Raw genomic sequence first — 15860 nt, 5'->3', positions numbered from 1 at the left:
ACCTGTGTTTGCTGCACCATCTTCCCGTCAGTGCCTTCAAACCTCACGTGTCTGGATGCAAGAAACTCTCAAGGAAGGATCCTCCTTTTCCTGAGGGAGTTCTGGTGGTTTAATCTCACAGCTTCAGCCCCAGCACTCAGCTAGTTAAAGTCCTTTTGAGGCTCTCCTAAATTCTCGTAGCTCCTCATGACAAAGGTTTCTGGGTGTGTGACCTTGAACCGTGCCAACAAGGAATTTATCCCCATGAGAAGAATGCTGCTGCTGGGGGCTTGCCAGAAGTGACCTTCAGATGTGCCCCACGGCCCCTTCTTAAGAAACCAGCCCCCTAAATGTCCACAGTGTTTCAAAGGAGAGGGGTTTCAGGAAAATTTATTTTGTTGAAAATAATTCCTGCACAGAACAAACCAAATTAGTGACACACAAGTATCATCTGGCAGAAATAAGTAACTTACCAGAAGGATCTCAAAAATAAAAGTCAAAACATTGAGATTATATACTTTAAAATTAACTGGAATGAGGGTGCTCAGGTTTCCAGCATTCAGATATAGAATCCCAGAATAGTTTGGGTTGGAAGAGACCTTAAGGCTCATCTTGTTCCACCCCTCACCATGGGCAGGGACACCTTCCACTATCCCAGGTTGCTCCAAGTGCCCTGTCCAGCCTGGCCTTGGACACTTCCAGGGATGGGGCAGCTGCAGCTTCCCTGGGCACCTGTGCCAGGGCCTCACCTCCCTCACAGGGAAGAATTCCTTCCCAATATCCATCTAACCCTGCCCTCTGGCAGTGGGAAGTTATTCCATCTCCTGTCATGTGGGTCCTTGTCCCCACTCCCTCTCCAGCTCTCCTGGAGCCCCTTCAGGCCCTGGCAGGGGCTCTGAGCTCTCCCTGGAGCCTTCTCCTCTCCAGGTGAGCCCCCCCAGCTCTCCCAGCCTGGCTCCAGAGGGGCTCCAGCCCTGGGAGTTTCTCCATGGCTCCTCTGGACTGGCTCCAGCAGCTCCAGGTCCTTCTCTGGTGGCAGCTCTGCAGGTGGGGTGTCACCTGAGTGAGGCAGAGGGACAGATCCCACCCCTCCCTGCTGCAGTATGCCCCAGCTGGACAGGGATAACTTCATCCTTCACTCCCTTTCCTTCCCTATGGCATCTTTTCAGTTCACACAAGGCTACAAGTTTTGCCTAATCAAAGCCAAATTTGAAGGTGAAAAGAATCGCATCACCACATCCCCCACAGCAATCTGGTGCATTTACTCAGCCTTTGTTTCTGGAGCAGATTTTTTATTCCAGCTCCTGCAGCATCCAGCCTGCAGAAGCTGGATCTATGCCTGGCTTTCCTGGATACACCTAAACCACAAAATGTCATGTTTGGCAAAGAAAGGAGCAGATTTAATCCCAGGTTTTTGGAGTGGCAGGTGCTCCCAGGGAGAAATGTCACCCATGAGGCGATTCTCAGTCCCAGCAGGAGCAGAGCATTGGAGAATGCCTGCACTGCAGCGTGGCAGGGCATGGAGCAGGAAGGGATTCCTCCTGGGATGAGGATCCCCAGGGGGGTGTGCAGCTCAAGCCTCTGGAGCTGTGAGCTGTGAGCTGTGAGCTGCCAGCACAGCCTGCCCCTTCCAGAGGGCAGGGGGACAGTCTGTGAAGGTACACTTCCCAGCAAGGACCTATCCCAGTGTGGGGCTCTTGGATGGGGAAATCCATCTCTGGGGACATCATGAAGAATTTGTTTTGCCCTTTTGGGTTCATCTTCAGGGGAAGAACGAGTACTTTCCTCTAGATGCTGTTGATTTCAGAGGGCTGGGAAGGAAACAGACCCTTGTTCACAAAATGAGGGTTGATTAGCACCTCAGGCATTTCCTGGTACTCCTCTGCTTTGTCCTCATGGAGATCAAAGAAAGTTTTCAGCAGGTCCAGATTGAAGTGGTGCATTGCCACAATGGTGGTCCCAACCACAAAACAGAGCAGGCCTGGAAACAAACATTCTCTCTGGTTGGGATGGTGTCACTCCAGCAGTGTCCCCACCCCAGAGCTCTCCTTGGATTGTCCCCTGCCAGAGGACAATGCCTTTGCTTTATGGAAGGTGGCCTTCCAGTGTGTGAGCTGTTCTAAGCATCCTTAAACCCCAGACACCGGTCTGAAAACCCAGGCAAGTGACCCCAAAGTGTTTGCACCTCAGGAGCTCTAAATGCCTCCATTGCCCTTGAGATGAGGATGGTGTTTCCCCTTTTCCCACCCCTCTCCACATCTGCTTTGCCAGGGCTGAGGCTCTGGGGGGCTGCACTTCCCACCTGGGACCCTTGTACCTCCGGAGGGACACAGCAATGTGACCCAGGGCACCCTGATGTTCTCACCAATTGCCAGCACGAGCCAGAAGGATCCCCCATAGGCCACGTGCAGGGTCCTGCTCCCAATCTTGATCAGGCACATGGGGGAGCTCCTCACGGTGGAAAACGAGAGCAGTGAGAAGGTGGTGAAGGCCCCTGTGACCAGGAGCATGTATCCTCCATAAACCAGGACAGGCATGGACAGGAGGATGTTGGAGATGATCCACGTGCAAAAGGCTACCCTGGAGACAAGAGGAGACCAACAGATGAGTGGTGCGAGTGCCACGGATCAGGATGCTCTGTGTGGGGATTTCCATGTGGCAGGAGGAATCTGGGCTCCAAGTAGGAGCTGTGGGAGATGGAGAAGCTCTGTGGGAAGGCAGGAATGATCCCTAATCCCCATGCTGAGCAAGCACACGTGCAAGGCTCACACTGCTACATCCAGGAGGCAGAAACACAGATTTCCTCTTCCCCTCGCTCAGCCCGCAGGCAGTAGCAGCCTCAAGGAGGTTGTGGCAGCCCACTCAGGGTACCTGGATCATCCCAGCTCCCAGCCCTTCCACATGTGGGGCAGCAGACCCTGAGAGAGGCACCCAAGACTGAGATAAATGCAGGAGCAGGTAAAGGTCTTTTGCAGGAGCTCTGCATGTGCTGAGGAGTTGGGCTACAGAGGAAGGCCTCAGCTATGGATCTGGAGCTCTTGTTCCATGGCATCACCAGGCTTCTTCTCTAGCTTCTGTGTCCCTGCTGTCAAACACCAAGCAGGGAGAACAGCGCTGCAATGGTTCTCCATGGCCAACATAAGGTGGAAGGGACCGCTTCCTGCCAGCTGGGGACCTGCTCTCCCCCAGCCCAAGTGGGCTTTCTGACCTTGCCAGAGTCAAGATCAATTCCACAATAACAGCAGCAGTATCTTTTCCTCACCTGATCCAAATCTTAGATACAAAATACACTCACAGGTAGGGTTGGGAGTGTTCTTCATGTGTCCATGGGCCTCTCTGGGCCACCAAGGACAGCAGCTTCAACTCCAGCCATGGGGATGGACCTCTACCATTATCATCACATCATGACAAGGACCTGCACCACGTTCCTCTGTCCTGTGCCCAGCCCAGTGGGTTTGTCCAGCAGGGAGAACCAGCACTGCTCACCCTGAAGTGTCTGCAGTGCCTTGGCAGGGAGCCCTCCACGCACACAGCTTCCCTCCTGGCAGCATGCAATCCCAGCCAGCCCAAAGGCCTAGGGGAAGGGCAGCCAAGTTCTCCACACCCCTGATCTCCCCTGCCTGCAGCAGGACAGGAGGGCTCAGCAGGGCAGGAAGCTCACCAGAGCACGGCTGAGGCGTAGTGGCCGGCGGTGCGGTACTGCCTGTGCACGGCACAGGGGCTCTGCCTGCTGAACTTCTCTGCCACGTAGAGGATGGGGCTGGGCAGCCCCTTCTCCAGCCCCTCGCTGTAGCTGTGCTCATAATCCGCTCCAAAGTTCCAGGGAAAGTGCTCGTTGTAGTTGATGGTCTCGTTGATTTGCTTCACCGGGTTTCCTGCGGGAGGGACGAGCTGCGGCCGTGCTGTGCCAGCACCTGGGCACTGCCAGCCAGGAGCACGGGCACAGCAGGCTCCCAGGAGCCTTCAGACAGACCGGGGGCCCCAGAGAGCAGCTGTGGATCTCCTGGGGCCGTGGCTGCTCCAGAGTTGCAGATGGGGCCGTCAGACTCACCCCTGAGCGTGACGTTCACCCCTGCCAGGCCAATGTGCAGCCCGATGTCCGCGTTCACCTGGGCAGCGCTGAAGGACTTGTAGGAGGTGTTTGCCTGCACCCAGCCAGTCTCCCAGTCCCTGGTGAACTGGACAGCTGCCAGGAAGAATAAAGCTGGGGTTAAAGCAGGTCCGGTTTCAGGCTTTGCTGTGCTCGAGGGGAGAATCACGGGAGGGTGGCAGCATTCCCACCATGGCACTGGAAGGGAGTGTTAGGAGGGCAGGAATGCTGACTCAGATGCCAGGACGTGCCCCAACCAGCTCCCACACCCTGCAGAGCTCAGGTCCTCCCCTTGCTAAGCATCCACTCCCTGGATCCGGGAGGAGCAGGGCTCAGATCCCCAGGGATGAACATCATGACCTGATTTCTCCTTGGACATCCTCTCCAGAACCTCCCTGCAAGCTCCCCACCATGGCAAGCACCACACCACCCAGGGACAGCGCTCAGAGATGAGCCTGTTTGACAGCCACAGGAACAGGGGTGAGTCTCACTGCACACATCCAGCTCCCCAAATTGCACTACTAGGGAATAGTAAAAGTCATTGTCAGAAGGAGGCAGTGGAGAGGGGTGGGAAGTGCCAGCACAGCTTGGACAGTCATTCCAGCTGGGAAAAAAAGGAAAAGTTGAACCTTTTCTGGTTTATGTTTTTTGGAGCAAGGCATCCTTTTCTGAAGCACTTCCACTTTGCAGCGGGTTTCATTTTCCAGCAGGGAAAGTAAAGCCGGGTATTCGATGTCAGGTTGAACTAAATACTCCTGAGAAAATGTTCAGTTGCTGAGTCAACTTGTGAGGGCACTGATGCAGTGGGAGCCCCACAGGAATGTTTTTGGCTGCAGGGCTGAGTGTGTCCTGCTGTTGCTGCTGGCTTCAGAACAGTTTGTTCTTCCCGTGTGCCTGAGGAGAGCCTGACTGCAGCCTTGTCATGGAGCGGTGCTGGATGGCTCTGAACGGGACACGGCCGTGGAGTCAGCCCTGCCTTCACCCCTCTGCCACCCCCGGCCTGGCACCGGGTTCTCAGGTGGTTCTGGGGGCATCTCCCACACCCTGGACACCCCCAGGGTGGTTGGGATGGCCCATGTGTCCCACAGCTGGTCCCAGTCTGGCTACCTGCTCCTAGTGCCTGGTCAAATCAGAGCTGAATCTTTTAGGTTTTCATTATCCTTCCCCTTCATCATCCCTCTCCCAGCAGTCTTGTAATCCCTCTTGTCCTTCACAGCAGGAGAAATGCTTTGATTTAGGGTCAGGGCTGGCTTCTCTTGCCACCTGGCATCTTCTATCCCCTCAGTACATCCTTCCTCATCCATCCTGTTGCTCTGTCTGAGTTTTCCTGACTGTGAAATCCCACTGCCTGGTTTCTACCATTAGTTATTACAGGAGGTTCTCTGGTTTTTACTAAATTAAATCCTCTCCTTCATCTTCTCCAACCTTGTTCCTTGGGAGGTCTTTACCCCCGTGCTGCCATCTCTCTGCTCTGCCTGTGTTTTATCCCAGCTCTGTAAGGCTCCTCACAATCTCCAAAGGTGCCTGGCTGCAGCCCCAGGCAGCACAAGAGGGCTCACATAGTGGGGGGAAATAGTGGAAAAGCGGTGAGGAGGATTGTAAACACACTGAAGCGATGTGTAGCTGTGGAAAAACCCACAGATCACAGTAACCACTGCTGCTGGTGCTGTGTTACAACCACTGGTGTGCTGGAGAAGTGGAACATCTGTGCTCAGACAGCTCAGAAGCACCTGTTGAACAAGCTGGAGACCCAGCCCTGTTACAGGGAAGATCAAAGTAGATCAGTGAACTACGCCCGCACAAATCCCTGAAACACGGCAGGTTCGATGATCCTTTGGCACGGACCGAGCTCCGGGTGCCGGTCCCCTCCTCGTCTCTACCCAGCGCTGCCTTGGGGAGCCCCCGGAGGGCCAGGCCATGAAAAGAAACCCGCTCTTTGCACTTGATCCGTGCTTTTGTGTCTGTTCCTGCGCCCTGCCTGTGTCGGCTCCTGCGCACATCGGGAGGAGCACGGGGCTCTGCAGCCCGATGGAGCTGGGGCTCTCTGAGTTACAGCCAGCAAAGCTCCCACAAGTAACCAGGGGCACCTCCGAGTGCTCGGGTACCGGGGAAGGGAAAGCTGTTCTGGGAAGCTGTGCGACTGCTTTGCAGAGCCAGGATAAGGTAGACGGCACCACCAGCTGTGGCTGTGACCCCCAGCCCACATTTCCCGGAGACAGACCCTGCCCCAGGGTTCCATCCTGCCCCAGGTTTCCATCCTGGCCCCAGACCCTGCCCAGGGCTGCACGGCACTCACCCACAATCATTGCTCCCACGGAGAGGCTGAGGAGAACGCGGAGAGTCCAGTAGAGCCTCTGCGGGGAGAGAGGGGCCATCAGGCAGGTGGGAGCAGCCCTGGCTCTCCTCCTGCCCCACCCTGGTCCAGCCGGGAGCAGCGCCCGTGGCCGGCTCACGCACCGCCCGCCCGCGGATGCCCGCGACGATGAGGAGGAAGCTGAAGGCCAGCGTCAGGAAGACAGCGATCACCACCACGGTGCTGATGTCGAACACAGCAGCCTTCCTCTGCTGAGGGTAGAAGGGGTAGACGCCGTCAAAAAGAGTCATCCTGCAGCTCCAGGAGCCCGCGGGAGAGCGGTGGTCACAGCGGGGACCCTGCGCTGCCCCGCCCGGATGGCTCCAGCCTGTGGTGGAGTTCTGGAATATTCAGTTCTGGAATAACCTCTGGAATATTCAGTTCTGGAATAACCAGAGGAGGGAGGTTCAGCCAAAGGGTCCCCAGAGGGACGAGGAAATGTGACACCGCGAGCAGGCGGGCGGGCAGAACACTCCCCAGCAGAGAACACCCAAAGGCGCTCAGAGGAGGAGAGGAGGTGCCCGGGGCAGGGCTCCAGCAGCCAGGGAACCACAAGCCCCTGTCCTGCTGCGGGGCGAGGAGCAGCCCCAGAGCAGGAGCCTGCTGAGTTGCTCTCAGGGCTGGGGCTCTCCCTCCAGCAGCGGCAGCCAGGGCTTTCCACTTTGGGGTGAACTCTCAGGGGAAGCGCTCAAGCCAGTGACCACAGCAGGAATGCAAAATGCTTCAAAATTACAAGGAACAACTGGAAATATGGATTTCACAATAGCAAAATTATCCCAAGCCAAGGGCCAGCAGTGCCGAGGGGAACAAAGCCCACTACTCCCATTCCTGCCCATTTCCTCCAAAAGGCTTTCCCCCCGGAGCTCCTGGACTGTGGAGGAGGAAGAGGAAGAGGGAGGATTGGTCCAGCACTTGGTCTGGAGAGACAAGGAGCAGCCCCCAGCCCAAGGATGAGGGTCCAAAGAACACTCAAAACTCCATGAGCACACCTCAAGGCTAAAGGAAGCTGAATTACATAAAATGAGAAGATGTGTGAGTCCCACAGGTGACTTTGGACTTCCTCTGGCTCTCCAGTTCCAGCAATTACACACCCTCTCCCCGTGCCTGGGTTAGATCTTTTCTACCAAATAGTGTGCTTGGTCCTCTTGTTTTTCTAATTTAATAGCCTCTGCATGCAACTAACTGCCCCAGGAAGTTTGCTAAAGTCAGGGAATGCCAGACCTGCCCAAACAGCACTTTATTTTGTTCCTGTACAGAGGAGGCGATTTTATTCTCATTTTCCAAAAACAATTTTAATAATATTTTTAGGTAAGATCCAACCCAGGGCAATTCAGCCACAAAAAAACTGGTCCCAAATGCCTAGATGTGAGTAGGGATCCCAATAACTATCAGAAAAGAGTTTGCTTGGGCAGCTGAATTGCTTTTCAATGCAGAAAGCAATATTTTATTGGAGAATAACCTTCTGCCTAGTAACCCAGAAAATAACAGGAAAGAGTGGAATGGAGACTGGCATTTTACAATGGCTCTGGACCTGAATTTAGCCTGATTGCTACAGACTAACAGAGCTGTCATGTGCTGTTACAAATCATCTTTGGGGCTATTTTGCTGTAATAGCTTTGGGTTATTTCCTTGGAAAGCCAAACCCAGAGAAAAGCAGCCTTCAAGTGCCATGATTACCTGGCAAGCAGGAGCTGTAGCTGATTCTTAATGCTACTGGAGTCCAGCAAAAGTGCCCACAAAACAGTCAGAGCTGCTGCAAGAAAAGCAATAAATTAATATTTTAACCTAGTTAAATTATTAATTTAGTTAGTTTAACTAGTTAACCTAGTTAATTTAGTTAACAGTTTAACCTAGAACAGATTCAATCATAATGCTGAATTCCACTCGTTTCCTGGTATCTTTGCCCAAATTTCCTATGAGATGCAATGAAGCAGGAAAGATTTCCAAGTCTGTATTCACCAAACCACAACTCTTCAGAGTTTAAAAGAATTAAAAACCAGAACATAACATGGAGAATGCAGTCTTGTTAAATCTAAATTTAACTTTCAACCAACACCAGTGGATGTTTGCATTTCCGTATGCTTTGCATTTCTCTACACTTGGACTTGTTTCACTGGGAATTTCCAGGGAAACAACTCTTGCTGTCTGCCCATCCTTCTCCCTTGACTGCCCTTCAGGCATTTTTGCAGCTTTTTGGCATTTTTGCAGCTTTCAAGTGGAAAAATGATGCCTACAGCTTATGGCACAGGAAACTGAACTTGTTGCACCTTGGAAAGCATCCTCCACACTGAAGCATTGCTGTGACCTTAGAGCCCCTGTGGTTCCCTCTGTCAGTGTATGGAGGGGGTAAAAACTGGAAACATCTTCAAGGAAGGATCAGCAGCTCAGCAGAAACAGACTATTTAATCTTATATTTTAAGATATTCTGGACTTGGAGGAGAGAAAGACAAAGGAGGCAGAAAGTTCGCCCAAACACCAGAAGTTTCTCATTACAGATTCTCCATTTTCCTGCTCAGGAATGAATCGAGGTAAAAGGAGCTTTTGGAGCTGCTCAGCCAAAAGCTCCCGGCGGCAGAGCCAGCAGCAATCCCAGCTGGGTTACTCAGAGCTGCAGGTCGGTATTTTCCATAGGGAAAAAAATAAAAAAAAAAAAAAAATTGCCGTCCCCTGGAAAAACGGAATCATCGGAACTGGAACTCCCAGGTGGGGAAAGAGGGGCGAGGGGGCAACCTCGCTGCACTTCCCTGACCCCTTAACAGGGCGGAATAGCAGAAACCGAGGGCTGGCTGCAGATGGGAAACATCCTCCCCTCGCAGTCCCTGCGAGCCGGGGCGGGCAGGGGGGATACCCCCTCCCACCAGCCACCGCCACCTCCACCAGCCTCCACCTCCTCCACCTCCACCTCCACCTCCACCTCCACCTCCACCTCCACCTCCACCTCCACCTCCACCTCCACCTCCTCCTCCTCCTGCTCCTGCTCCGGCCGCCCCGCAGCGCCGCTCCAGCTGAGACCTCCCGGGGGCACCGGGACACGCCTGGGGGCTCCAAGGAATCGAGGGCACTCGTGTCCCTTTTGGAGTGCAGGAAAGGGAGATAGGAGGACTGGGGGTACGCGTGTCCTCGCCCCCCGTGCTCCGGGGGGGAGCCGAAGGATTGAGGACGCTCAAACTCCGCGGTGTGGCTGTGTCTGAGGGACCGGGACCGGGCTGGGAGGGATGTCTGAGGGACCGGGACCGGGCTGGGAGGGATGTCTGAGGGACCGGGACCGGGCTGGGAGGGATGTGAGGGACCGGGACCGGGCTGGGAGGGATGTGAGGGACCGGGACCGGGCTGGGAGGGATGTGAGGGACCGGGACCGGGCTGGGAGGGATGTCTGAGGGGCCGGGACCGGGCTGGGAGGGATGTCTGAGGGGCCGGGACCGGGCTGGGAGGGATGTCTGAGGGGCCGGGACCGGGCTGGGAGGGATGTCTGAGGGGCCGGGACCGGGCTGGGAGGGATGTCTGAGGGGCCGCGGTTCCAGGGCCACTCTCGCTTTACCCGCGGGGGGATCTGTTGTCGCTGCTGGAGGGGACGGAGCTGCTGCTGCTGCTCCTCCTTCTCCTGCTGGGGGAAACGCTGGGACGGGGCGGTGGCCGGGGGATGGAGGGGGTCGGGCCGAACCCACTGTGCCTCTCACAGCACGTCCTGGGGGCCGGAGGGCTCTGGAGCGGTGTGAGGTCCTCACCTGCAGGGAGCGGTGGAGCCGCGCACATCCCGGCACAGAGCGAGTCCCTGAGTGGGGACAGGACACCGGCACAGGCACAGAGCCCTCACGTTCCTCCAGGGGACAGAGTCCCTGCTGTGCTCTGGGGCCCAGGGGGAATCCGCGGACACCGCTCCTCCCTGAGTGCGGATTGCCCATGGAGTGTGTGTGCACACTCTGGGATACTCTGCCATCCAAGGCTGGGGAAGTGTGGCCCGTTCTAAAAGCCCGTTCTAAAAGCCCGGGACTGACTGTGGGAGGGAAGGTAGCAGCCCCCAGGTGTGCCCCACCAGTTCTGGCAAGAGATAGAAATTAGCTGTGACTCAACGAGGACCATGGGGATGAGGCTCCAGGCTTCTGGAATGCCTTGGTTCTGCCATCCTCTGGGGGACCACACCTAGGTACTGCCATGGGGATGATGTGTCACTGGGGTCTCCAGCTGTGTCACTGGGGTCTCCAGCTGTGTCTCTGGGGTCTCCAGCTGTGTCTCTGGGGTCTCCAGCTGTGTCTCACTTTCACAGCACCGGAGGCCACATGGACCTCTCCGCACGAGTCAGCAGCTGCTGCAGGTGCTCAGGGAAGGGGCTCTTTCCACAGGGGCAGCTTTCAGGAGAGTCCCAGTCCTGTGTGGTGATGGTGACAATGCTCTGTCACTCCTGCCAGGGGTCACAGGCATCTCCATGTGTCACCATTAGCCAAACTTCCATGTTCTGTATGGAATGGGGCTCACAGAGCCTCCAGTTCCCAGCAGCTGTGCCAGGTAAATCTCACATCCACCAGAGCACGCTCAGCACAAGGCTGTGGGCTGGAAAGGATGTGGGATGGAAGAGCTGTTGTGATGGTCAGGGAGCATGGAAATGTTACTTCTTGAGACCCAGCTTATTTTCTAATGCAAAAGACCAAGAGTACAGGAATCTCTGGCTCTTCTCACAGCCTGGTGATGAGTGTTTAGATTCATGAATGTAATTAATGTAAGTGCAAATTATAATATTTAAGTCTCAGACAGCTTTGTTTTCCAAGCAGACAGTGCAACATGAACTCATGTTTTGCAGTTTGTACCACTGGGAGTTATAGGTGAAAAATCCCCACTGCAATTCTCAGTAAATCAAAAATAAAACCTACAGAGCTGCTGTAATATGTAAGCCTTTCCAAATCCAGATTTTGAGTTCTAATTAAAAAATGAAAAAAAAAAAATTAAAACCATTAATTTGGATGTGACAGAGCGGTGTAGGAAAAGCTGAAACCTGCACGTTGCTGCATCTCTTGGCAGCGCAGCTCTCCTGAGGTAGTGCTGATCTTTGGATACACACTGAAACAGGGACAAAGAGCCAGATTTGGTGGAAAACCCTGTCTTGGAGTTCAATTCAGGTTTGGCATTTATGTGCATGGAAAGCCATTGGTAGGTGGAATTGTCACATTTGTGACCCTAAATCACTTCACAAATCAGAACCCTCACAATTTCAGAATCCCTCTGTTCTGCCAGGTGTTGCCTGGGATTTTAAATGTTCAACTCCCCATAATGAAATCTGCTCTGGATCCAGGGCTTTTGTGGAAAGGGAGGTGGTAAAGCATCATGAGAAAGGCTGGTCAGGAGGGATGGCCATCAGGTTAGCTCAGAGAGGATCAACTTGTCTTGTCTGCAGTACTCACACACTTTGGGATGTCTGTGTGCTAAGGCTTTTCCATCACATTCCCAGCTGCATTTGCTTGGATGGGTCAATGCAGGAAAAATTTCCAGCTTTAATGTGCCTGTTTCTGTAATGAAGGCTTTCTGTACCAGAGCAGACACAACTAGATGAAGAGCTGTGAGTCTGTAAGGGGGCTACACCAGCAGAAAGGTGTTCTCATGTCAGCTGACACATCCTGACAGGACTTTCCCAAGGTCATGGGCTCTAACATGACTCCTGTCAACTTCCCAGAGCCCACATCAGGAGACACTGCTGATGGGTGATGGCAGCAGCAAGGTTTTACCCAGCAGCACAAAAGGAGCCGAGGTTTTGGTCTTTCCATGTTTCCAGCCTCTGGGAGCAGCCCACCTCCAGCTCCCTCCTTCTCCTCTCCATTTGCAGGTTGCTGCCTCCAAAGACCCAGTGGCCAACGCAACCTGCAGCAGTGATGTTGAGTTTGGTTGTGGTTCTGCTGGGAACGTGGACCTTGGGGAGTAAGTGTGATTTTGGGGAAGGGAACCCCAGGGGAGATCCTGGGTAGCTGATGCCCCTCAGGGGAATTTCCTCTGACCCACAGGACATCTTATCAGAGCAACCTGATCTGGTGGAAGGTGTCTCTGCCCATGGCAGGGTGAATGGAACCAGGTGATGGTTATGGTCCCTTCCAACACAAATTCTATCATTCTATGATGCAGTTTGTGAGGAGATAAGAAAAAGTTGGAGCAAAGTGCAGGTTGAGAGGCTGCCCGATGGCAGCTGAGATGAGTGGACAGCTTGTAAGCTGGAACTGGAAGTCCTTGCTAGTATTAGCAAAATAAAAAGTAAAAGTAATAAAAATTAACATGAAGAAAATAAGGCAGGTGCTGATGCAAAAGTGCCAAGTCTTCCCTTGACTCACATGGACATTGTAGAAGTCAGAAGTAAGGAGAGGTTTCTGATCCAGTGAGAGCGAAGGAGAAAAGGAATGTCTTTTGGGATTAGACTGGTGGTGGCCACAAATTGATCTGGAGACATCAGGATCACAAGCATGATTTTCTAATTTTAGCCATTGTCCCTCAAAAGGAGTGCAAAACTTGTCTAAAAAACTGCATATTTGGGAAGTTTCAGAAGAAATATGGGAACAGATCACAATGTAACTATAATTCTATAGCTGTGATGCTTGTTTCATGCTTTTTGCTGGCTGCTCATGAAGTGGGTCTTGTCTCTTCCAGGAGCCCAGGAGAGCATCTCGTGGGAGGTGCAGCGCTACGATGGCTGGTACAACAACCTGCTGCACCACAGCCACGGCTCCGTGGGTGAGTGCCCGGCCTCGGGCTGGGAATGGCGGGATGGGGCCAGGTGAGCTGCCCCTTGGGCATCTGGCTTGCTTTGTGGCTGAGACAGAAACCTTTCTGACCTGAGCCTGAACCAGGCAGGTCAGTGGACAACGGCACCTCCCATGGCCCTCAGTGGTCCCTAAATGCACCTGAGAGCCACGTGGAGCTGTGTGGAGGGGCCAGACAGCCCTTGGCTGGGCAGTGCCACATTTTGCTGCTGCCCAGCACAACCTGCAGGTCATGCTGGATCAGCCCCAAGAGCAAGGCTGTGTCTTTGTGAGATCACTCAGAATATCCAAGGCGAGGAGGACCCAGCTCTTTTCAGCAGGTGTTTCTGTGATGTTCAGGGATCCCAGAGCTGCAAAAAATCATCTTTAGCCAAATGCAGCTCAATCAGGATTCAGCTCAAGGCAGAAGAGTTCATGATCCAGGCATGCTGACCTATTGATTTCCTGCCCTGCAGAGAGCTGGTAACATGCACTGCTTGGTACTGGGAGAGGCATTTGGGATTTCCCTGTGCCATTGGTGAACTGTTTCCTAGTGCCTACAGCCAGCCCATAGGCTCAGCTCTAGATGTCCCTGAGCCAGGGACCAGGACAGACCAGGCATGGTCTTATCCAAAACACTGAAGATTCTGAATCATCATTTCTGGCAGCCCAGGCTGGTCACTGCTCTGGTGATACACCAGCACAAGCTGCAGTGGCAGCTGCACAGCTTCCTCTCAGTCCAAAGGGCTCTTCCACAGGACAAGTGTGTCACCTGCCTTTGATAACATCAAAGCCTGACAGGAAAAAACATCCCTGGCAGATCAGGTCTTCCTCTTCTAGAGCAGACAGAACAGACCTTAACTTTTGGAAACCAACATATGGAAACTGAGCCACAAACTAAGGCAGGAATTCAGGCTTTCCCCCAGTTCTGGGGAGCTCCAGTAAGTGGAGCCCACCACACTGGTGACAAGCTTTTCAAAATCAGTGAGAAATGACCTCCTGCCTCTGGGCTTTTCAGTTTCGGGACCAGCAGTGCGTGCAAAATCAGGGTGTTTCTCTCTCATCTTCACACTTGTCTTGCTGCCTCTCTGGCTGTTCCCTCTCCTATTCCCTGTGGTGCTGGCATTGCTGCCTGGGCATGTGGCCTCTGCAGTTCCTGGCATGTCCTTGCTGGGATGTCCTCACTGGGGCTCAAATCTTCCTCTCCCTTGGGAAGCTGCCTGCTCTCCTACAGCCCCCTGACCCAAATTCCTACCTCCCTGCATCTTCCACCCTTTCCCCTTTCCTGGGCTCCACTCTGGGCTCAGCTCCAGGGACCTTCTGCTCCCTCTGCTCCCAGTCAGGGAAGAAAAAACTATTGTAACACCACCATTACCGTAGATCCCTTGGGGACCTACACTTTTGTAGGATTGCACAGTCAACATGGGACAACAGCTCAGCATTGCCCCAGTTACCCACTGGAGCAGCACCCCAGACCCCCAGGAGGCAACAGGGATGGCACATGGACAAGACAACTGGAAGAGAGGAAGATGGAGGATGGAGGATCCCTCCTGGTTTTAAGAGTACTGATCAAAGTGTTGCAAGAGGTTTTGGGTGCTGACACCAAAACTCGCATGTTCTTGGCCACTCTAAGGACCTGTGCTATCCCCTCACTGTCTCCTGGGACCCACATCCATGTATCCCGCTCCAGCCATGCCTCCCTCTGGGTGCCACAGAACCCATTCCGTGTTTTTTGGTGCTGCAGGAGCCAGGCTGCTGCGTCTCCTGCCAGCCAACTATGCCGACGGCGTCTACCAGGCACTGCAGGAGCCCCGCGTGCCCAATGCTCGCCGGCTGAGCCAGGCGGTGGCGTGGGGACCCTCGGGGCTGCCCTCCAGCAGGAACACAACTGTGCTGGCTGTCTTCTTTGGTAAGACCTGGGGCCCCACACCGACTGGAAAAAATGGTGGTTTGGGTGGAAAAATGTTGGTTTGTCTCACACACTCATGGGAGTGCTCCTCAGCCAGCCCTCCACAGCAGACCCACGTGGGGAGATCAGAGCCACAAAGCCTTGGCTACGACTTTAGCACAGCACTGTCCAGCTAGGAGAGTTCATGTGCATTTTTGGGGACCTTTGCCGGTTGTCCCAAGTGCTGGTATTTGTCAGCTGGGAACTTCCTCGTTTCTTTTAGCAGTGGGGATGCCCCATTTCAAAAACACCGGACAGATCCAGTAAGAGCCATGCTGGGCTGAACTGGTGCAAGTTGGAGCAGTTTTTTCTGTCTCCCAGGAGCTCAGTGGGGTCTTAGGTCTCCAGGCAGGGAAATGTTTGTCTCTGGAAAATCGTAGAACCCCAGAATGTTTGGGTTGGAAGGGACCTCAATGGTCATCTTGTTCCACTAGACCAGGTTTCTTCAAGCCCTGTTCATCCTGGCCTGAGCCCCCCTTGCTGCACATGATGCCCTCAGCCTGCCTAGAGCTGTCCTCGCTGGGGTCCTGCTCCAAGTGCTGGCAGCAGTCCTGGCAGCTGCTGACCAGGGTTTGGTGTCTGTCAGGTTTCCATGTGCTCTTGGACATCATGGAGACAGAGAAACCTGGCTGCCCTGCTGAGTTCCTTAACATCTACATCCCACCTGGAGACACGGTGTTTGACCCTGCCGGCACTGGAGATGTGGTGCTGCCCTTCCAGCGCAGCTGCTGGGCAGCAGGGACGGGGCAGAGTCCCAACAACCCCCGGGAACAGGTG

The 15860-nt window shown here is 54.1% G+C and overlaps 2 protein-coding genes across 2 annotated transcripts in view; one reads left to right on the top strand and one right to left on the bottom strand.

Annotated features, from left to right (window-relative positions):
• Positions 1 to 382: 382 nt before the first annotated feature.
• Positions 383 to 6995, bottom strand: DUOXA2 (dual oxidase maturation factor 2). Its single transcript, XM_005521331.3, has 6 exons — positions 6527 to 6995; positions 6366 to 6423; positions 4031 to 4165; positions 3641 to 3854; positions 2345 to 2559; positions 383 to 1960 (listed from the first exon to the last, which is right to left on the bottom strand). The coding sequence occupies exons 1-6, from the start codon at positions 6671 to 6673 to the stop codon at positions 1767 to 1769; spliced, it is 963 nt and encodes a 320-aa protein (XP_005521388.1). The 5' UTR covers positions 6674 to 6995; the 3' UTR covers positions 383 to 1766.
• The window catches only part of DUOX2 (dual oxidase 2), a 26324-nt gene continuing 14865 nt past the window's right edge, over positions 4402 to 15860 (top strand). The window contains exons 1-5 of the mRNA XM_088063139.1: positions 4402 to 4549; positions 12235 to 12326; positions 13044 to 13127; positions 14880 to 15044; positions 15670 to 15857. Of these exons, the coding sequence (XP_087919265.1) occupies positions 12281 to 12326; positions 13044 to 13127; positions 14880 to 15044; positions 15670 to 15857 (483 nt within the window). The 5' untranslated portion in view covers positions 4402 to 4549; positions 12235 to 12280. The remainder of the gene's footprint in view (positions 4550 to 12234; positions 12327 to 13043; positions 13128 to 14879; positions 15045 to 15669; positions 15858 to 15860) is intronic.

This window comes from Pseudopodoces humilis, chromosome 16 (assembly GCF_049639895.1).
Source record: "Pseudopodoces humilis isolate 2021_Gansu_Grassland_sample_001 chromosome 16, ASM4963989v1, whole genome shotgun sequence".
Classification (NCBI taxonomy): domain Eukaryota; kingdom Metazoa; phylum Chordata; class Aves; order Passeriformes; family Paridae; genus Pseudopodoces; species Pseudopodoces humilis.
Note: the sequence above shows the minus strand (reverse complement) of the source record. Positions and strands in the feature narration are given on the sequence as shown.

What these genes read in the sequence shown, in the direction of transcription:
- DUOXA2 (XM_005521331.3), bottom strand. Translation starts at nt 6,673, where the DNA reads ATGACTCTTTTTGACGGCGTCTACCCCTTCTACCCTCAGCAGAGGAAG. An exon ending in CGGGCATCCGCGGGCGGGCG is followed by an intron (nt 6,424 to 6,526) that starts GTGCGTGAGCCG and finishes CTCTCCCCGCAG; the next exon opens with AGGCTCTACTGGACTCTCCG. An exon ending in GGTGAACGTCACGCTCAGGG is followed by an intron (nt 3,855 to 4,030) that starts GTGAGTCTGACG and finishes TCCCTCCCGCAG; the next exon opens with GAAACCCGGTGAAGCAAATC.